This window comes from Scyliorhinus canicula, unplaced genomic scaffold (genome assembly GCF_902713615.1).
Source record: "Scyliorhinus canicula unplaced genomic scaffold, sScyCan1.1, whole genome shotgun sequence".
In the NCBI taxonomy this organism is placed as follows: domain Eukaryota; kingdom Metazoa; phylum Chordata; class Chondrichthyes; order Carcharhiniformes; family Scyliorhinidae; genus Scyliorhinus; species Scyliorhinus canicula.
In genome coordinates this window covers 355,763-378,124 of record NW_024056010.1, presented here as the reverse complement: position 1 = coordinate 378,124, position 22,362 = coordinate 355,763, and the positions used below count along the sequence as shown (strand labels likewise).

Genomic DNA, 22,362 nt, shown 5'->3' with positions numbered 1-22,362 from the left:
TAGCTGGAGCAGCTTCCACCCATCTGGAGAATTTATCCACTATTACAAGGACGTCATTGTACTGTTGACATTTAGGAAGAGTGATGTAATCTACTTGTAAGTCCTGGAATGGACCTGCAGGAGTAGGAGCTCTTAATTGAGGCATTGATGTTATAGGACCCAAGTTATTCTTTTCACAGGTTACACATCGGTTTGCTACCAATTGTGCATGTTTTTTGAATCCTTTACCACACCAACTTCTATAGAATCGATCCATCATTTGTTGAGGTGATATGTGTCCCCATGAATGAATTTGTTGAGCTAAGAAGGGCATTAGTGATTGCGGTGCGGCTGGTTTACAAGTTTGAACTTCTCTCCAAATTTCATCATCATACGGTTGAATACCTGATTCTAACCATTTCCATTTTTCTTCCTTTGTACAATCATTCTGCATTTCACGTAAATCATGTAATAAGGTGGTTACTCCCAATTTGTAAATGTGACTGGATTCCTGATGCCAATGAGAGGCACAAAGGGAGGCAGATTCCCTTGCTGCTTGGTCCGCAAGAGCATTTCCTCTTGCTTCCATAGTGTCCTCATGAGTATGGGCTTTACATTTAGAACTTCTTCTTTAGATACTTCTTTGGGCAAGGTCATAGCTTCTGGAAGATCTCGTACTTCCTTTCCATTTCGGATAGGTGTACCTGCTGTTGTGAAATCCTCTTTTTCTCCACAGTTGGCCAAAATCATGTGCTACTCCAAAACCATATCTGGAGTCAGTATAGATGTTAGCAGTTTTATCTCTTGCCACGTGATGCTTCTGTAAGTGCCTTTAATTCGCCTGCTGAGCTGATGTAGGGGGGCAAACTTCCTTCAGCTAATACTTCGTATGGGCTTGTGACTGCCCACCCAGCTTTCCTGATACCCTTGTCAAAAAGAGGAACCATCTGTAAATAGGATTAAATCTGGGTTGTGTAGTGGCTCTTCTTCTACTAAGCGTACTTCTTCCATTTCCTCTATTATTTTCACACAGTCATGCCCTTCTCTCTCTCCCTTCCCTTGTTCCTCGGGAAGCGGGAGCAAGGACGATGGGTTTACAGGACTGGCTTTGTGAAAATATAGGTTGGGAGCTTCCAAAACTGCTGTCCATCTAGTCCATCTAGCTGATGTAACTTGTGACACTCTGTTCATGGATAGTAGAGAATGGACTGATGTGGACATTTAATGATTAACTTTTGGTCTAGAACAAGTCCAGATGTAATCATTACAGCTCGACATGTAGCTTCCATGGCTCGTAAGCAACTGCCAAATGCTAGTGCCACATTGTCAAGTTTAAGGGAATAGTACCCAACTGGTCTTAACTGATCACCATGTTCTTGAGCTAGTACTGCAGTCATGTAACCATTTCTTTCATGAACAAACGTGGTAAAAGGTTTTCCGTTGTTTGGAATACCTAAGGCTGGCGCTGAACACAGGACCTTTTTCAAATTCAGAAAGATTGTTTTTGTTCAGAATTGAGTTTAACTCGATCTTTTGATTTTCTGTTTCCTTTTAGAAGATCATTCAATGGCTGGCATAACTGAGTGTAAGAATCAATCCAATTTCTGTTAAAATTACAGAGTCCCAAGAAAGATCTGACTTCCTGTACAGTTGAGGGTTCTTTATCTGCTTTGATGGCAGCTGTTCTGTCCTGATAAGTTCCCTTTTGCCTTTGGAAATTTTCTGTCCCAAGTAAACAACTTCTTCCTGGGTAATTTGTGCTTTTGCAAAGCTAGCTTTGTGACCATTTGCACTGAGGTGGTTCAAGACCACCCGTAAGTCCTTTTCATGGTCATCTTTATTGATGGAGGCTAACAGAACATCATCTACATACTGAATAATGGTTGAAGGCAGATCAGGCAGTTCCCTGATGTGATTCTGCAGAGCTATGTGGTAAACAGTTGGGCTATTGTGAAAACCTTGCGGTAGTCTAGTCCATGTGTACTGTTGCTGATTAACTGTAAAAGCAAACCATGGTTGTACTTGTTTAGCTAATGGTACTGACCAGAAGCCATTTGCCATATCAATGACTGAAAACCACTGAAGGTCAGGAGTTAAAGAGTTAAAAATTGTAGACGGATCTGCCACTAAAGGAGCTTTTCTGACAATGAATTGATTTGCCTTTCTGTAGTCAATAGTAAGGCGCCATGTACCATTAGCCTTTTTCACAGGCCATACAGGGCTGTTTGATGAACTGTGAATACGCACTAAAATATCCCTTTCTTCAAGTTGTTTTATTATAGGTAGAATACCTTGAATTGACGTTTTGCTAATGGGGTATTGTTTGGTATAAGGTGGAGCTGATCCCACAAAAGTAACTGGTTCCATTTTCAAAAGACCACAATCATTTTTGTCAATCGCCCAAATTGGATGATGTTGTATTTCATCTTTTTTTATGTGTCTAATGGACCAGGTAATTTTCCCATTATTGAAATTAAGTGAAGAATTTAGTTGTGATAAGATGTCCATACCTAGAAGTGCTTGTGTTACCGGACCTACCCATATTGACGCTATCAGTTGATGTGGTCCAAATTCTAAGAGCAGCGGTATAGTCTTCCGAAGAGGGACAGAGTCTCCTCCTGCAGCCAAAGCTTCTATTTTCTCTGAAGTCAGGGGAAAGAAAGCAGCATTCTGTTCAGTAACACAGGTAAGTTCAGCTCCAGTATCAAATAGAAAATCGATATCAATACCTTCCACTCTTAATGAAATATATAATCCATCATTTTTCTGCTGCAAAAGTGCATGTAGAGAGAAATGGAGAGAATCATCAAGAGTGGGGTCTAGTAGTTTTTTGAATTATCACACAGAGAACGTCTTTGAGCTGGAGGACAGCTGTTTAACATTTCATTCATAGCATTGTTATCATCGTGTAGAATCCGACGTGGGTACGGTTCGTCCCCATGTGGGTAAGATTCCTCCCTACATGGGTAAGATTCCTCCCTACGTGGGTAAGGTTCTTCCCTACGTGGATAAGGTTCCTCCCCACATGGATAAGGTTGGGAGGTTTTAGAATCCCGGTACGTAAGTCTGGGTCTGTCTTGTTGGAACGTTACCCTAGGTGCATCTTGTTTGTGCGCATTACGTGGTTGACCACGAGGTGGAAATGTATTGTAGTGAAAATTGTCTACCTCATTATCATCTCTCGAATCCATCCGTTGTTTAAGATAGCATTTTGCCATCCAGTGTCCTACTTTACCGCAGTAAAAACATTGTGGTATTTTCCTTACGTGATTTTAATGGAGCCAGGGTACATGTTTGCCCTGAATCTTGTGGTGGTGCTTTAGTCACTGCTGATGAGCTTGTCCGATTGCGTAAACCGCGATCTATCTGAATGCACCGGTCAACTATGTCTCGGTATGTGCCAGTTTTGGCCCAAGCTGGTAAAACCAAATTCAAGGCATCAGAAACTTCAGGTTTAACACCGGCTACAAAAGCCGTTTTTAATGGATTTAAATTGCTTGCATCCCATGTGTCAGTTTCGTCTGTAAGTGTCATTCCCGAATATTCCATCCAAGTCTGTAAAAATCTGTCCTCAAAATCCTGAATATCTTCATTACTTTTTTGAATGCAAAATGTGATCTTAGACCAATCGGTCCTCGGGGGGCGATATGTTAATAGCCAATCCCTGATTGCTAGCCAACCAGCGTCTAAATTTTGCAAATCGTCTCCAAGGGCAAATTCCACCTCAGTTCTAAGGGTTGAAATTACGCGAGTACCGAGCATGATAGTTAGAACTTGTACTCCATCAAATGGGTGGAGACTGTAAATGGATTTTAATCTGTTAATTCCATTCCATGTGGACATACCACCCTTTTTAGGATGTGGGAGATTTTTGGACCATTCGTCAATTTGTGCAGGCTCTGCTGGTTCCTGAGTCCATTGATGATCAAATATGTTTCTAGAGATAGTTTCACCTTCCTCTATTTTTTTGCTTCCAACTCTAACCCGTTTGCGTTTTAAAGGGGCTAGTTGAATTAATTTAGTATTACACTTTGTAGGAACACTATCTTCGTCTGATTCATTTGGCAGAGGAATTAACTTATTCATGACACTTGATTTCGGCTGTGCATTTGCCAATTGTGCCACTAGGTGGGCTGCTTGTTGAGTTTGTGTTACTTCAGCTGCTGTTTGAATCCAGTCTTTTAGGACCTTGCCGCTTTCAGTGGCAATATTTAAATCTTTTTTAAAACATATCTTTCTTCGATTAACTTGCAATTATCATATTCAATTCGCTCAGTTTTTGATTGCAACCTTTGATATCTTGACTCAACTTCAAAAATTTGATCTTGTAATTCTGCTGTTTGAATAGATAACTTCTGGAGTTTAGAGGTTTTGTTTTGCAATTCTGTTCCAATTTCATCATAATGTTCAAGTTTAGATTCTGCATCTTGCAGTTCTCTTTCTAAAACACATTTTTGTTCCATTACCTTGTATTTTTCAAGTTCAATTCTCTCAGTTTTTGATTGCAACTTTTGATATTTTGACTCCACTGAAAAAATTTGATTTTGTAATTCTGCTATTTGAGAAGATAACTGCTGGAGTTTAGAAGTTTTGTTATGCAATTCTGTTCCAATTTCATCATAATGTTCAAGTTTTGCTTTTGTATCTTGCAATTCTTTTTCTAAAACACATTTTTCTTCAATTAACTTGGAATTTTCAAGTTCAGTTTGATCAGTTTTTGATTGCAACTGTTTGTATCTTGACTCTACGTCAAAAATTTGATCTTGGAACTCTATTTGAACAGATAACTGCTGGAGTTTAGAAGTTTTGTTTTGCAATTATGTTCTAAGTTCATCGTCCTGTTCAAATTTGGAATTTACATCTCGCAATTCTCTTTCTAAAACACAGTTTTCTTCAATTAACTTGGAATTTTCAAGTTCAATTTGCTCAGTTTTTGCTAGCAGCTTTTGGTTTTTTAAGTCCACCTCAAAAATCTGATTTTGGAATTCTGCTAATTGAACAGATAACTGTTGGAATTTGGCATCATCCTGTTCAAAACTGAATTCTGCATCTCGCAATTCTTTTTCTAAAACACAGTTTTCTTCAATTAACTTGGAATTTTCAAGTTCAATTTGCTCAGTTTTTGCTAGCAGCTTTTGGTTCTTTAAGTCCACCTCAAAAATTTGATTTTGTACTTCTGCTATTTGAACAGGCAACTGCTGGAGTTCAGAGATTTTGTTTTCCAAATCAGTTCCAGTTTCATCATCAGATTCAAGTTTTGCCTTTGCATCTTGCAATTCTTCAACAACTGCAATTAGTTGGTCTTTAGTGGTCCTATATTCATGATCAGTTTTATTTTTAGTAATTATCTCTTGCTGTCTGCGTAATTGTCCCATAATTGCCAGGGACCATTTAACACGTTCTGCACTGTGCAATCGTGTGCTTTTTCCCCATGCTCTCTTGATATTATCAAAGGACCACTGTCCTCTGCAGATATTATACTTTGATTCAATTTTTTTTGAGGTTACACATAGGTCAAATTGTTTACGAAAGAAAGACCCAAAATCCCCCAACATATCTTCAATGGACACATCTGGTATCCCAGTTCCTCCTTTTACCGTCGTAGGGAGTAAATTTCTGCCTTCTAAAGGGTCTAAATCTATACTTTCAACTGGATCAGCCATAAATTCAACCTTTCACTTAACTTTTTGTGTGTAGGCTGCGTTAGTCTCAACAACCACCAGCTGATTGATTTAACACAGTCTATAAAAATGTCCTTTTCAGGGGTCGAAGCACTGATTGATGCGGCTTTAAGACTTTTAATGGGTGAAAAAGATATTTCTTACCCCAGTCTAGCCGTGGATTCCGACTGTCTTCCGATCTCTTCCGATTATTCCCGAAGCTTCCGTCGTCGCCTGATCCTCCTCCGATTTCTCACAAAGCTTTCCGAACCTCTCCGAAGGTCGAATCAGAACTCCTCCCCTGCTGCCCGACTACGCCAATTGTAGTATCTTAGGATTTGAATCCAGTTTTATCTAATTTACGGTTGCCGGTTGTTGGTGAGACATTGCTGAAACTCAGTAGAAAAGCAAGTTAAAAACTTGTCAGGTGCAAATAGAATTGTTTTATTGAAGTTCATTGGTTACAACTTGAAAATGAAAAAGGTAGTTTGTAGACAATTTGATTTTCTTCAAAGAATCACAGGAATTATCTTCTGAGACAATAGCCTGAACACAACTTTAAAAGTCAAAGGCTGAAGTCAAGTATGAAAATGAAATAGGAATACAGAACTCTTTTCTAATTCTCTTCCTTTACTTTCTCTCTCTCTCTTTCTGTCTTGTTCTCTTTGTCTCTTTCCTGTCTCTTTCTCTCTGTGTCTTTCTGACTTTCTGTCTTCTTGTCTTTTCTCTTGTCTTTCTGACTTGTCTTTCTTCTCGTCTCTCGTCTTGTCTCTCGTCTAAAATGGTGGCCAAATCATCCATGGATATACTCTTTGATATCTGTCTTAAGCGATCCGATCACACCCCAATATAATCCTAATTGGTTTAACCTATATTCAAAACACATTTGATTTGATAACAAGCCATCCATCCTCCCAATGCAACGCCACTTCCAATTGTTGCTTATCTGCAACAATTAAGACATTATGTCATCTCATGCTATTATTTCGAAAATAAATGAAACTGTATTTTGACACAGTCTAAAATGTTTCAGCTTGCATACGTTATGGAATGTGGTTCAGGCTGTTATCACAAGTGGCCAGAATTCAGAACAATGGAACCTTTGATTATACCACCTTAAAACCCATGGGATTTTGCTGCTGCCCTTGAAAGAATGTGATGTTTTTATCAGTGGTTCTGTTTTTCCCAAACACATGTCTGAGTTTGGAAGTTGTATATTTCTTTCATTTTAAAACTGGGATTTAATATTTCTGTCATAAACAGTCTTCTTACCTATATTAAGTGTATTTAAAATACCTGACTTCTACAAACTCTACCCTAGTTAGGGCTACGATTAGGGATAGAGTTATGGTTAAGATAAGGGTGAGGCCCAAAGGTCCAAGGCACAAAGCTCAAGGCCCAAGGTATTAGGGTGGGGATCAAGGACAGGGGCCCAGGTCAGGGGTTTAAGGTTAAGGTCTAGACTCGGGGGTTAGGGGTGTGTGGTCAGGGTATGATGAAAGACTGAGTAAGTGTTGTTATCGAGGAAATATGTATTCATGTTTGAAAATTCTGTTCATTTTGACCGTTCAAAGGACTTTGTTCTAAGATTTGAATCCAATGGGCGAGATTCTCCGCAAATGCGGAGAATCGTAAAGGCTGTTGTGGGACAGGCCGTCACCACAGCAGCCTCCGCGCCCACTTCATGGGACCCGATTCTCCCACCCCGGGCGGGGCTAGGAGCGGGGCCCCGGGCGTCACAACCGGCTTGACTCGCACGATGAGTCAGCCGGCATGCGCAGGTTGGACAGCACCAACACGGCATGCGCGGTTGGCGTCTTTTCCCTCAGCCAGCCCCGCAAGATGTGGCGGCTTGATCCTGCCGGGCGGCGGAGGGAAAAGAGTGCGTCCGTTACGGACGCAAGGCCACGATCGGTGGGCACTGATCGCGGGCCTATGCCCGCCGAGCACGGCCGTGGTACTGCTGTGCCAATTGGGCCCCTAGAGCCCCAAACGGGCATCTGCCGCCCGTTTCACGATGGCAGCGACCAGGTGTGGTTGCTGCCGTGTTGAAACGGGAGTGTAGGCCCGGCCGCTCGGCCCATCGGCCTCGGACAATCGCCCGCTGGCCGTAAAAAAACGGAGAGAGCGGCGATTCGTGGCGTGGGGGGGGGGAGAATAGCGGGAGGGCGTGAAAAATGTCGGGAGGCCCTCCCGCTATTCTCCCACCCGGCGTGGGGGGCAGAGAATCGCGCCCAATGTCCTTTCACCGTCTTTTCTTTGTGGCGTTGACCATTTGCTATTTGCTTCTAAGCCTAAAATTTGTAATGCATCAAGGCCATACTCTATAAAATGCATGTTAATTAATTCATGTATTTTCTTTTTTTTTTAAATTATTTTTATTGAAAATTTTGAATTTATACAACATCGAACCATAATAAAATACCAACAATAACAATAATGATAGCAACCATAAACATTCGCCCCTCCTCAATGAACAACACAACATATTAACAACAACTTAAATTAACACAATGTTAAGTTACATAACCGTAGAGAAAAAATATAGAACATATAATAAGGACACCCCCCCCCCCCCCCCCCCCCCCCCCGGGTTGCTGCTGCTATTGACCAAGATACCTATCTTTGAGCCAGGAAGTCCAGAAAAGGCTGCCACCGTTTATAGAACCCTTGTATTGATCCTCTCAGGGCAAATTTGACCCTCTCCAGTTTTATAAATCCCGCCATGTCACTGATCCAGGTCTCCACACTTGGGGGCCTCGCGTCCTTCCACTGCAGCAAGATCCTCCGCCGGGTTACTAGGGACGCAAAGGCCAGGACACCGGCCTCTTTCGCCTCCTGCACTCCCGGTCCACCGCAACTCCAAACATCGCGAGTCCCCACCCTGGTTTGATCCTGGATCCAACCACCCTCGACGCCGTCCCCGCCACCCCCTTCCAGAATTCTTCCAGTGCTGGGGCATGCCCAGAACATATGGGCATGGTTCGCTGGATTCCCCGAAACACTGGTACACCTGTCCTCACCCCATAAAGAACCTACTCATCCTAGTCCCGGACATGTGGGCCCGGTGCAGCCACCTTAAATTGGATGAGGCTAAGCCTCGCACATGAGGAGGAAGAGTTGACTCTCTCCAAGGCATCCGCCCAAGTTCCCGTCCTCTATCTGCCCCCAAGTTCCCCCTCCCATTTAGCCTTCAGCTCCTCCCCTGACGACTCCTCCACCTCCTGCATTACCTTATAGATGTCAGACACCTTCCCTCTCGACCCACACCCACAAAAACACTCTGTCCATCGCCCCCCCGCGAGGGCAGCAAAGGGAACTCCTCTACCTGTCGCCTAGCAAACGCCTTTACCTGCAAGTATCTGAACATGTTCCCTTGGGCGAGCCCAAATTTATCTTCCAGTTCCCCCAGGCCCGCAAACCTCCCGCCAATAAACAGGTCCCTCAATTTACTGATGTCCACCCTTTGCCACCCCCTAAATCCCCCATCATTGTTCCCCGGGATGAACCGATGATTTCCACCCAATGGAGCCTCCATCGAGCCCCCTGTTTCCCTCCTGTGCTGTCTCCACTGTCCCCAGATTCTTAGGGTCGCCGCCACCACCGGGCTCGTGGTATACCTCTTAGGAAAGAGCGGCAACGGCGCCGTTGCCAAGGCACCCAGGCTCGTACCTCTACAAGATGCCATCTCCATTCTTTTCCACGCCCCCCCCATCACCCATTTACGCACCATTGACACATTGGCCACCCAATAGTACCCCAAAAGGTTGGGCAGCGCCAGCCCGCCTCTATCCCTCCCTCGCTCCAGGAAAACCCTCTTCACTCTCGGAGTCCCATGTGCCCACACAAAGCTCAAAATACTGCTAGTCACTCTCCTAAAGAAGGCCCTGGGGATGAAGATGGGCAGGCACTGAAAGAGGAACAAGAACCTCGGAAGCACCGTCATTTTGACGGACTGCACCCTCCCCGCCAACGACAATGGGAGCATGTCCCACCTCTTCAACTCCTCCTCCATCTGATCCACAAGTCTGGTGAAATTATGCTTGTGAAGAGTCCCCCAGTCCCTGGCCACCTGCACCCCCAGGTACCTAAACTCTCCCTGCCCTCCTAAGCGGGAGCCTACCAATTCCTTCCTCCTGGTCTCCAGGGTGCACCACAAACACCTCACTCTTGCCTAAATTTAGTTTATAGCCTGAAAAAGTCCCAAACTCAGCCAGCAGCTCCATCAGCCCCGGCCAGCGCCGGCCCTAGGGTTGCTGGCGCCCCGGGCAAGCTGAACTTCGGCGCCCTTACAAGTATAATTTTTAAAAATTTTCACAAGGAGAAAAACTGAAAATGTAGCATAAAGAGTTTATTACAATATTACAAAATCGAGGCATTCAAATCTGTACAGAATCTGAACAAACTGAGAAGCATACTATATTCCGTAAGTTCACGATGATAAAAACTGTAGCTGTAATGAATTTTCTCCTAATAAAAAGTATGAACAAATGAACAGATGCTGGAAAACATTTATTATCCTACCTAAAACATTTTTTTTCTAGCCTTTAGATGTGCAAATCTTTTCATGGCACTTTCTATATCTATCTTCTTTACAAGATCATTTTCTATTGACAAAATTGCCAAAGAATTTAATCTGTCTTGAGTCATGGACGACCGTAAGTATGTCTTTATAAGCTTTAGTTTACTAAAGCTTCTCTCTACGGTGGCCACAGTAATAGGTATTGTAAGCATTATTCTTAATGCAACCCACAGATTTGGCATGACAGCCTGTAACTTATTAGTGTTTATGAACCTAACGGCTTCTATTGGAAGCTTTACATCTTCAGGAAATAATTCTTTTGCAATATCCAGTTCAGTCAAGAGATCACATCCATTAATATCACTATTTTCTTGGTACCTTAACTTATCCTCCAAACCTTGACATGCTACTTTGAGTTTATTTTTATCTGGCAGATCTTTTAGGTTATTTAAAAATCCCCAAGTGTTATTGAAACTTTGTAACTGTTCAAATCTCTCTGATAAAGAATTAATAGCTCTGTCGAGTATTACATTGAACACATGATTTTTAAATCTTTTTTCTGGGTCATCTGCATTTGGAACCTCGTCAATGCACTCGTATTCAAACAGCCTCCTTTTCTGCTTATTCTTTACTTCTAAAAATGGGCTCTACATCTAATTCTGTAGCTAATTCTTTTGCTGACTCTAGTGCTTTTCATATCCATTTGCACGATAATCAATTAAGTAATCAGTGACACTGTTCATTAATGAAACTGTGGTAGACAGTTCCACAGAGGTGTTCTGCATAGTTTTGCTGACAACAATTTACTCTGCCTAAGACATCATACCAGACATTCATCATCACTAGGAAACTGTAATCTTCTATTTGTGTTACAAGAGTCTCTGCTTCATGTCGCATTGCAGGATCAGAAGCAGGCATTTCTGAAAGTTCATAAAGAGCTACTGGTCTTTTTGTTCTAGTCTGATGAGGAAGGCAGTTGCCTTTGAAACGTCCAGAATAAATCTGTCTACCAGTGTGGGTTTTCTTCATATAATGCTCTTCACGGTTATTGTGATTTGTCCGTGTCTACATTTCAGCAGTTGTGCTGCCGAGCCTATGCAGCTCCTGGTCTTGAGTCCTGACAAGTTTAAGTAATCAGACGGTCCACAGTCTCAAGAAACAAAAAGACAACTGATGTGGCTGATGCCCAACCCAGGTGACCCCACCCCACCCACACCTTCCACTCTCACCTGACCTACGCCACATGTTGATATGCAAAGTCTTATAGACAAGGACGGTCACTATGCCCGTGTCCTCAGCCGCCCGCGACCCACCTTAGGTGACGTGTAAAGCTGACGGTTGTGGAAATTTCCTTGTCTTTGTCACGCACTCCTTGATGGCGCCCCTAGCACATGGCGCCCCGGGCGACTGCCCCGAGTTGCCCGGTACCTTGAGCCGGCCCTGCCCCCGGCATCCCTCCACCGGGTCTGCCACATACAGTAACAGGTCATCGGCATACAACGACACCCGATGTTCCTCCCCACCCCGCACCAAACCTCTCCACCTCCCTGAATCCCTCAACGCCATTGCCAACGGCTCGGTTGCCATTGCAAACAACAAGGGGACAGGGGGCAACCTTGCCTGGTCCTCGGTAAAGCAGGAAGTACTCCGACTTCCTCCCATTCGTGGCCAACACGCCATCGGGGCCTCATATAGCAGCCTCACCCATCTAATAAACCCTTCACCAAATCCAAACCTCCCCAACACCTCCCATAAGTACCCCCACTCCACTCTATCGAAGGCCTTCTCTGCATCCAGCGCCACCACTATCTCAGCCTCCCCCTCAATCGCCGGCATCATGATGACATTCAACAATCTCCGCACATTCGTGTTCAGCTGCCTTCCCTTCACAAACCCTGCCTGGTCCTCGTGTATAACCCCTGGCACACAGTCCTCTATCCTGGTGGCCAGGATTTTTGCCAGCACCTTGGCATCCACATTGAGGAGAGATATGGGCCTGTATGAACCACACTGCTGGGGGTCCTTGTCCCTCTTTAAGATTAATGAAATTAGCGCCCGCGACATCGTCGGGGGCAAAGTCCCCCCTTCCCACGCTTCATTAAGAGTCCGCACCAGCAAGGGGCCCACTAGGTCCACAAACCTTTTATAAAATTCCACCGGGAACCCATCTGGCCCCGGCGCCTTCCCTGACTGCATCTACCCGATCCCCTTAACTAGCTCCTCCAGCTCAATCGGCGCACCCAACCCCTCCATCTGCTCCTCCTGCACCTTCGGGAAAGAAAGCCCATCGAGGAACCTCTCCATTCCCCTCCTCTCCCCCATTGGCTCCGACCGGTACAGTTCCCCGTAAAAGTCCTTGAAGACCTCATTAACCTCTACCCCCTTCCGCACCACATTCCCACTCTTGTCTCTCGCTCCAGCAATTTCCTTAGCCGCATCCCGCTTGCGGAGCTGATGAGCCCCCCCTAGCACATGGCGCCCCTGATGAGCATCCTACTCGCCTTTTCACCATGTTCGTACACTGCCCCTTGTGCCTTCCTCCACTGTTCTCCGCCTTTCTAGTGGTCAGCAAATCAAATTCAGCCTGCTGGCTGCGCCTCTCCCCCAACAGTCCCTCCTCTGGTGCCTCTGAGTACCTCCTGTCTACCTCCAGCACCTTTCCCACCAGTCTATCCCTCTCCCTCCTCTCGCTCCTCTCCCTCTGTGCCCGGATCGATATCAGTTCCCCACGAATCACTGCCTTCAGGGCTTCCCAGACCATCCCCACCCGGACCTCCCCCGTATCATTCACCTCGAGGTACCCCTCAATACTTGCCCGGACCCTCCTACACACCTCCTCCTCCGCCAACAACCCACATCCAACCGCCACAACGGGCGCTGGCCCCGCACCTCCCCCATCTCCAACTCTATCCAATGCGGAGCGTGGTCGGAGATTGCAATGGCCGAATATTCAGCCTCCTCCACTCTCGAAATCAGTCCCCTACTCACCACGAAGAAGTCTATCCGAGAATATACCCTATGTACGTGGGAGAAGAAAGAGTACTCCCGTGCCCTCGGCCTCACAAACCTCCATGGATCCACCCCTCCCATCTGGTCCATAAACCCTCTCAGTACCTTGGCCGCCGCCGGCCTCCTACCCGTCCTAGAGCTGGACCGATCCAGTGAAGGATCCAACACCGTATTGAAGTCCCCCCCATAATCAGACCTCCCGCCTCTAGATCCGGGACCCGTCCCAGCATACGCCTCATAAAGCCCGCATCGTCCCAATTTGGGGCATACACACTAGCAAGTACCACCTTCTCACCCTGTAGCCTGCCCCTAACCATAACATACCTACCCCCCTTATCCGCCACCACCTCAGATGCCTCAAACGACACATTTGTCCCCACCAGAATCGCCACTCCCCGGTTCTTCACATCCAACCCAGAGTGGAAAACCTGCCCCACCCACCCCTTCCTCAGACGGACTTGGTCCGCCACCTTCAGGTGGGTCTCCTGAAGCATTGCCACATCTGCCTTTAGCCCCCTCAGATGAGCAAGTACCCTCGACCGCTTCACCGGCCCATTCAATCCTCTCGCATTCCAGGTGACCAACCGGATCAGAGGGCGTCCCGCCCCCTCCCCCGTCGACTAGCCATAGCCCGTCGACTGCCCGCCCCAGACCAGCACCCCCCGCTGACCCAGTCCCCACAGCAACAACACCTCACCTCTAGCCCCCACCAGCTCCTTCTTGACCCTACCAGCAGCAACCCGGTATTCCCCTTTCCCCCCCCTCCCTTCCCCCCCAGGCTAGGAACCCTCCCAGCCACGAACCGTCCTCCATTGTACTTCCGTGGGTCAGCTAACTTCTGCTGACCCCGGAAACTCCCGCCAATAGCCCGATCCCTCCCGAAGTGGGATCATCCCCCAATCTATCCCTCCTCCAGGCACCGCTCCAGCGCGGGGAAGAACCAGTTAAGGCCCCGCCTCCCCCGTCACCGTCTCCACCCCCCAGCCCCGCAGCGCGGGAAACCAGAGGAAAGCCCGCGCTTTCGCCCTGCCCCACCACACCCTTCTGACGCAGCTCCCAAATATCAGCCCCACTCCATACCCCCACTCCGACATAGAATACAACAGACCCCCCGACCCTCCCCGCAAGATACACAGCCCAAACAATGCCCCAAGCACAAAAACAAAAACATAGCAGAACAACCCCTCCGTAAATAACCATATCAAAATTGCAAAAGTACTAAAACAAGAAGAGAAACACAGAAGAAAAAGAGAACACAGCAACAGCAGTATCCAGCACTAATATATTACAGCCGACCTCGCAACCCCCAACCCCTAGTTCAAATCCAGTTTCTCCGTCCGCACGAAGGCCCACGCTTCCTCCGGGAATCAAAATAATGGTGCCGGTCCGAATAAGTTACCCACAGGCGCGCGGGCTGCAACATTCCGAACTTTATCTTTTTTCAATAAAGCACCTCTTACGTCCGATTAAATCCGGACCGCCGCTTAGCCACCTCCGCACTCCAATCCTGGTAGATCCGCACTACCCCATTCTCCCACTTGCTGCTCTTCACCTTCTTGGCCCAGCGCAGCACACACTCCCGATCACTGAACCGGTGGAACCTCACCAGCACCGCACGCGGGGGTTCATTCTCCTTAGGCCTCCTGGCCAGCACCCTGTGCGCTCCCTCCAGCTCCAAGGGCAGATGGAGAGACCCGGCCCCCACTAGCAAGTTCAGCACTACAGCCACGTAGGCTGTCAGGTCCGACCCCTCCAGCCCCTCCGCAAGGCCCAGGATCCGCAGGTTTTTCCGCCTCATGCGGTGATCCAGGTCCTCGAAGCGTTCCTGCCACTTCTTGTGGAGTGCCTCGTGCCCCTCCACCTTACTCAAGAGGACCATGGCCTCCTCCTCTCGTTCAGTGGCCTGTGTCTGCAACTCCTTGATGGCAGCACCCTGGGTGGACTGAATCTCTGACAGCCTTCTGTTCGTTTCCTGCAGAGATCTCAGTACCTCATCCTTGAATTCTTTAAAGCAGCGCAGGAGATCAGTTTGTTGCTCCTGGGCCCACAGCCTCCACTCCTCTGGGGCTCCCCCGGCCGCCATCTTGGATTCCTTCCCCCGTTTTTTCTGAGGAGCTGCTGCCGTTTTTTTCCCCCTTTCCACTCCGAGTTCGAGGCATGGACTGCGGGGAAAGTCGTTCAGCGCACCTTCCCCCACCGGGAGACATCGAGAAATTTCCGTTTTGGGCTCTCAAAAGAGCCGAAAAGTCTCTTTAAAACGGGAGCTCTCAAATGTGTGGCTTCCTACTCCATCACAGCCACCGGAAGTCTCCGTGTTTGTGTATTTTAAGGAGTATATATAACTTCCTTAGTTCGTCCTGTTGTCCCCTCAGATATTCCATCCGTTTGGCTAATGTATCTGCAGTCTGAGTTCTTCCAGTCTGTCTCCAATTCTCCTTCCTGTCTTGGGAATATGGGTCTAGATAGCTTGGTGTTGTGATTCATGTTGTTTAGTTCCCTATCTGTCTCCAGCAGATATTGTTGTCTCTCGATAATGACTGTGCTGTTGTCCTTGTCTTCTGGTCTTATGAACAGATCAGTGTTGGGTCCAAACTCGCGGATTGTCTGTCCTTCTCTCCGGGTGAGATTGTGTTTGTCTCTCGTATTTCACTACTGTGACAGGGCAGAGACCTGATTGAAGGGATTAAAACATGAGAGTTCTTGAAAAGATGGGTAAGGATTTGGCAGGTGACAACAAGTTCAAAGAGTTTGGAGAGGATTGAGCGGACTCAGACAGGTATTCTGTCTGTCATAGATGGCAAAGTGGATGAATGAGTGGGAGCTGGAGAAAGCTGGTGTTCGGAGGAACCTGTTTGAGGCACTGATATCAAGGAAGCTCACGTATTTTGGACATGCGTTGTGAATAGGAAGGGAGTGTTTGGACAAAGAGGCAATGGCAGGCACCTGGAAACTGTGTACAAGGAAAGCCCAAAGGTGGCCTGGGTGGATAATGTCAGAATGTGGACTGGCCTCTCGATGGGACGGGCAGTGAGAGCAGCGGAGAAATCAGTGAGAAAGACTGTCTAGACAGCGGCCAACACTCGGAATGAGGACGGATGAAAGACAAAAGGACACCTTTTGCGGTAGACGAAAGACTATTTACTAAACAGGATAAAATTAATGTACTATATCTGCATTTGCAGATCATTGCAGTGGAAACGTGCTCTTGCTCAAAGAGAATCAGTTCACTGGAGTGAAAATTGGAAGACCGACCAGTCGAGAGGGAAACCCTCTGACCTTCCCTGATCACCAAATGTCAGAGTGAACATGGTTCAGTCCTGGATGTGATTAACAGCAGAATCCAACCCCTCTAATTACTTGTGAACTCGCTGGTGCCTCCGCAGATAGGATGCATTTCTGCATCCTATCCTACACACGGAGCATATAAATGGCTTCTCATCAGTGTGAACTCGCTGGTGTGTCAGCAGGTTGGATGAATTGATAAATCCCTTGCCACACACGGAGCAGGTGAATGGTCTTTCCCCAGTGTGAACTCGCTGGTGTGTCAGCAGGTTGGATGAATTGGTAAATCCCTTGCCACACACGGAGCAGGTGAATGGTCTTTCCCCTGTGTGAACTCGCTGGTGTGTCAGCAGGTTGGATAAAATAGTAAATCCCTTCTCACAGACAGAGCAGGAGAATGGTCTCTCCCCAGTGTGAACTCTCTGGTGTATCAGCAGGTTGGATGAATTAGTGAACCCCTTCCCACACAGTAAGCAGGTGAATAGTCTCACCCCAGTGTGAATTTGCTGATGTGCCATTAGGCAGGATGAATCTCTGAATCCTTTCCCACATTCGGAGCAGGTGGATGGTCTCTCCCCAGTGTGAACTCGCTGATGTCTCAGCTGGCTGGATGAATTAGTAAATCCCTTCCCACACACTGAGCAGGTAAATGGTTTCTCCCCGGTATGAACTCGCTGATGTGTTAGCAGGCTGGATGAATCTGTGAATCCTTTGCCACACATGGAGCAGGTGAATGGTCTTTCCCCAGAGTGAACTCGATGATGTCTCAACAAGTCAGACGAATTAGTAAATCCCTTCCCACACTGAGAGCAGGTGAACGGTCTCTCCCCAGTGTGAACTCTCTGGTGTATCAGCAGGTTGGATGAATTAGTGAATCCCTTCCCACACAGTAAGCAGGTGAATGGTCTCACCCCAGTGTGAATTTGCTGATGTGCCATTAGGCAGGATGAATCTCTGAATCCTTTCCCACAGACGGAGCAGGTGGATGGTCTCTCACCAGTGTGAACTCGCTGATGTCTCAGCTGGTTGGATGAATTAGTAAATCCCTTCCCACACACTGAGCAGGTAAATGGCTTCTCCCCGGTGTGAACTCGCTGATGTTTTAGCAGGCTGGATGAATCTCTGAATCCTTTGCCACACATGGAGCAGATGAATGGGCTCGCCCCAGAGTGAACTCGATGATGTCTCAACAAGTCAGACGAATTAGTAAATCCCTTCCCACAATGAGAGCAGGTGAATGGTCTCTCCCCAGTGTGAGTACGCCGATGAGTTTCCAGCTCAGATGGGAAAGTGAATCCCTTCCCACAATCTCCACATTTCCATGGTTTCCTCATAGTGCTGGTGTCCGTGTCTCGGTGCTTTTCCAGTCACACTGATCGTAAAATGGCCGAATGACGCCGTCAGATCTTGCTTTTAATATTCTATTAAAGGAGATTAGAAATGTCATCACTATCAGTACAGCTCACAAATTCAGAACAGACAATTGACACTGTGAAACATGCTTTCCTATCTCATTCCCCAAATGCTGTAACTTTCCACCCACTGCTCCGAATATATTTAATGATGCAGCCTCCACTGTTCTCTGGGGAAGAGAATTGCAAAAACTAACCACCCTCTGAGGGAAGAAATTTCTCCTCATTCACCCGAGGAAGGAGCTGTGCTCCGAAAGCCAGCCATTCAAAACAAACCTGTTGGACTTTAACCCGGTGTTCTAAGACTTCGTACTGTGCCCACCCCCGCCCAACGCTGGCATCTCCATATCATATAAAGAGGGCGCCCGTATTTCGCACCTTTCATTTACTCAAACATTTTCTCTCCTGGTCACCGGGACCCTGAATCTGCTGCTCCGCAAAAATGACCGCGCATGCGCCCCGCTCCCTGTTGAACAGAGATGGCGCCGCTGGAACTGGGCCTTTCCCGGATAGAACCTCCGCAGCTGCAAACTCGGGACATGCAGGATCTGATTCCGGCCGTGGGGCCTGTACCTGTTGTTTATGAAGCCTCCGTTCCCTCTCCACCCGGACTCACAGCTCCATTACTCACTCCGCCTCACCGACTCTAACCCACCACAAAGGCGCTCCAGCAAGGACAGGGCTCCGAACAAAGTGACAATGCGCATGCTCCAGATACAGCCTCCACTGCGCATGCACCGGAGACACCACTGCGCATGCTCCGGATACAGCACTGCGCCTGCTCACTGGCCTCCTGTGGAGTGAATAGGGCACATTCACAACCGCAGGGAATGATTGGTAATAGTCCTACCAATCAAATCCGAAACACTCAACCAAATAACTTTGTTACGATTTGAGATTAATTAATTAAAAATCTCAAATTGTGAATTGGTGATCTACTATGTTCCGTTTTCTCAGTGTTCTCTTGTGTGACCACGCAGAGGTGTTCAAGCTTCTATGCTGTTTCCTCTCTTACCTCCTCTCATGGTACTGACTCTGGCTGGGTTCAATCGCGCCGTCACTGGTCCCTCTCGCTTTCTCGCTCTATTCCTGATACTGAATATTCAGTGTTTCACAGAATGATACTGCATGAATGGAAGTCGTTTGGCCCATTAGACTTGTACTGGCTCTTTGGAAGATCTCTTCATTGAATCCCACAGCCCTGCTGGCAGAGTGAGAACAATGTGTATCTGCTGTTTTCCAATTGGATTGTTCATAGTCACATTCACCCCTGTGGAAAACAATGATTTGCCCGTTTTCTTTTAGAATGCCCAATTCATTTTTTCAATTAAGGGACAATTTAGCGTGGCCAATCTACCTACCCTGCACATCTTTGGGTTGTGGGGGCGAAACCCATGCAAACACGGGAGAATGTGCAAACTCCACACCATCACAGCATTTAGCCTATCAATCTGAGGACATCATCATTATTATTGCCCTTGAAACTGTTGACAGAATCAACCACAATTCTGAAAGCTCCATTAGTTGTAACACTCTCAGTGAAAACATATTTATCAAGCAAAAAAACACACAGCTTCTCCACAGCAGAAAGGAAACCACTCACACACCAGTCCAAACTCTGAATGATTTCGGATGTTGCTAGTAATTGTCCAGAACTAGTTGTTATTTGCGAGGTGAAGGTACATCAGTAGCAGGAGTTGGTGAAGAGGGTGATGGTAATAACCAGGCAGTCTGACTCACCAGGAATGCTGCTCCAGAGGAAGGTCCATGGGATCCACCCAAATTACAATAATTGGCACCGGTATGACAGACTCCAGATAAACCTGATTTAAAACACTTGTCAGGACCCATACCCTAGCGTGAGAATGGTAAAGAGGTGATAGACTTTCCCTTATCTCTCACAGCAAGGACTCACCCATCCTACACGATGAGGTTTTCTATCACAAAGAGGCTCTAATTCGATTTGGGTCACATCTGGATGTCTTACAAAAAGATTTTTTGTTTAGGGATCAAATTGGGTGAGTGTTTCACTTTCATGTCCCCATATGCTCATAATTAGTACTGGTGGCTGAGGAAACACCAGGATGTTTATCAGCACCTGAACCTGTGTCCAAACTAATCCGGTCATGCAGCAGGAAGACTAATTGGGAAGTTCCACATGATGGTCGGGATAAATTGGGAAGAACAAGTCTTTTATGTGCTATTCAGAACTGAGGGAAGGAAGCACGGTATCTATCTTACTATGGAAATAAGTGTGTCAGGTACAAAATTTAAGAAGTCTGATAACTAGATTGAGAATAAGTACTATGTTTGATTTTATCCAAAAGGGACTAGATGTGGATGGTCACCATGCTCGTGGGCAATGTCATACGATCACCACTCTTCAAATTTTCCTTTCTGACCTCCAGCCAGGTAATATTAAACATTTAGGTTGGAAAGTCAAACATCTGGTTCAGGGGAAGGTGCTCCTACAAACGATTCACTAGGATAGTTCCCTCCATGCTTGAATTGAAATTACCTATTGTTGCCTGTCCCTGGGTCTCCTGTTGTTAGTTGGAAGAAGTCCTCCATGGACCACCGTTGGAATATTGTGTACAGTTCTGTGGTCCAGTTAGTGTCTCATATAAGTTTAGCATAACCAGCTTGCTACTGTACTCCATGCCCTTATTATTGAATATTATAATAACCTTTAATAATTTTTATTGAAACAAGTAGGCTTACATTAACACTGCAACGATGTTACAGTGAAAAGTTCCTAGTCACCACATTCTGGCACCTGTTCGGGTTCACGGAAGGAGAATTCAGAATGTGGAATTCACCTAACAAGCACATCTTTCGGGAATTGTCGGAGACAACTGGAGCACCCAGAGGGAAGCCATGCAGACACAGGGAGAGCGTGCGGACTTCACACAGACAGTGACCCAGATGGGAACCGAACCTGGAGCTGTGAACAACTGTGCTACCGTGCTGACCCATATGCCTTAACTGTTGTCTTCACCTATCCTACCACCTTTAATGACCTCTGCTCCTGTACCCCACGATGGCACAGTGATTAGCACTGGTGCTTCACAGCACCAGGGACGCGGGTTTGATTCCGGCGAAACCTCTCAGCCGAGTCCAGCATCGGCACTGCGCATGCTCCACATCACCATGCCCGGGGAGTGATTGACGGCAGCTCTAGACCAATAGAAAGAAACTGGCGGGGCTGGAGGACCCAACCCCTCCTCCAACCAATCAGAGTGAATCAGGGACGTGACTGAGCCCCAATCACCATCCTGTATTAGAGCATGCGCAGTGTAAGTTCAGGATTTTGGCGGTCGGGTGGAAATTATCAGCCGGTCAATTTCAGATCGGTGAGTCATAAGGGAGAGATGGAGCCAGTGGATGGGTCGGGAGGTTTCATAAACACTCCGTGTAGGCCCTAAATTCGGATTACGAAGCTCGGATATGGGAGTTGAATTGGCGATCGCTGTTCGGGCTTTTCCCCGAGACAGGCCCGGGTGGCCGGGCGCATGCGGAGGGAGTGAAGGCCCGGCTTTGCTCCGCCTCCCATTCACTCTGATTGGCTGGAGGACCAGCCGCCCTTGTTCGGTCCTCCAGATCCGCCCCCTCTTTCTATTGGTCCGAACCCGCCGTCAATCAGTCCCTGGGCATTGTGACACTGATGTGGAGATGCCGGTGTTGGAAGTCTGACACCAGGTTAATGTCCAATAGGTTTGTTTCAAATCACTAGCTTTTGGAGCACTGCTCCTTCCTCAGGTGAATGAAGAGGTATGTTCCAGAAATATATACATAGGGAAAGTCAAAGATGCCAGACAATGCTTTGAATGCGAGCATTTGCAGGTAATTAAGTCTTGACAGATCCAGAGAGAGGGGGAATCCAGGTTAAAGAGGTGTGAATTGTCTCAAGCTTGGACAGTTGGTAGCATTTTGCAAGCCCAGGCCAGATGGTGGGGGGTTGAATGTAATGTGACATGAATCCAAGGTCCCGGTTGAGGCCGTACTCATGTGTGCGGGACTTGGCTAAAAGTCTGCTCGGCGATTCTGTGTTGTCGCGCATCCTAAAGGCTGCCTTAGAACACTTACCCGGAGATCAGAGGCTGAATGCCCTTGACTGCTGAAGTGTTCCCCGACTGCAAGGGAACTGCCTGGGAAGGAAACCCTGGCAGGTGGGCGGGGAGGATTCACAAACCCCCAATAAGCTCCCGAAGCGTGGTACATTGGCTAGACCATGCAGACGCTGTGACAGCGGATGAACAGGCGTTGCGCCACAATGAATTGGGTACACTCAATTTATTTTTAAAAAGTAAAATTTCAATGAATTCAAATTATACCTTCTGCCTTGGTTAGTTTCAGATCTGGGAGGCAGGAAGATCATTGGGACAGTATAAAATATTTTTGTGACTGGAACATGATTTGGACAGTAAAGATATTAATTTTGGGTCATTTGGGCAGCAGGGTAGCATGGTGGTTAGCATAAATGCTTCACAGCTCCAGG

The 22,362-nt window shown here is 46.9% G+C and overlaps 1 protein-coding gene across 9 annotated transcripts; it reads right to left on the bottom strand.

Annotated features, from left to right (window-relative positions):
- Positions 1-5,638: 5,638 nt before the first annotated feature.
- LOC119961461 (zinc finger protein 229-like) lies at positions 5,639-20,915 on the bottom strand. 9 transcript variants are annotated; one of them, XR_005459665.1, is made up of 2 exons: positions 18,438-18,655; positions 5,639-6,034 (listed from the first exon to the last, which is right to left on the bottom strand). XR_005459665.1 is itself a non-coding variant. In XM_038788838.1 (2 exons), exon 2 carries the CDS (start codon positions 17,784-17,786, stop codon positions 16,524-16,526), a length of 1,263 nt encoding a protein of 420 aa, XP_038644766.1. In that variant the 5' UTR covers positions 17,787-17,873; positions 20,885-20,915; the 3' UTR covers positions 15,385-16,523. The 9 variants fall into 9 exon arrangements, 7 of the variants coding, with proteins under 7 accessions (XP_038644766.1, XP_038644768.1, XP_038644761.1 ...); XR_005459664.1 differs by having other exon boundaries at positions 5,639-6,028; XM_038788838.1 differs by lacking the exons at positions 5,639-6,034; positions 18,438-18,655 and adding exons at positions 15,385-17,873; positions 20,885-20,915.
- Between the last annotated feature and the right edge of the window lie 1,447 nt (positions 20,916-22,362).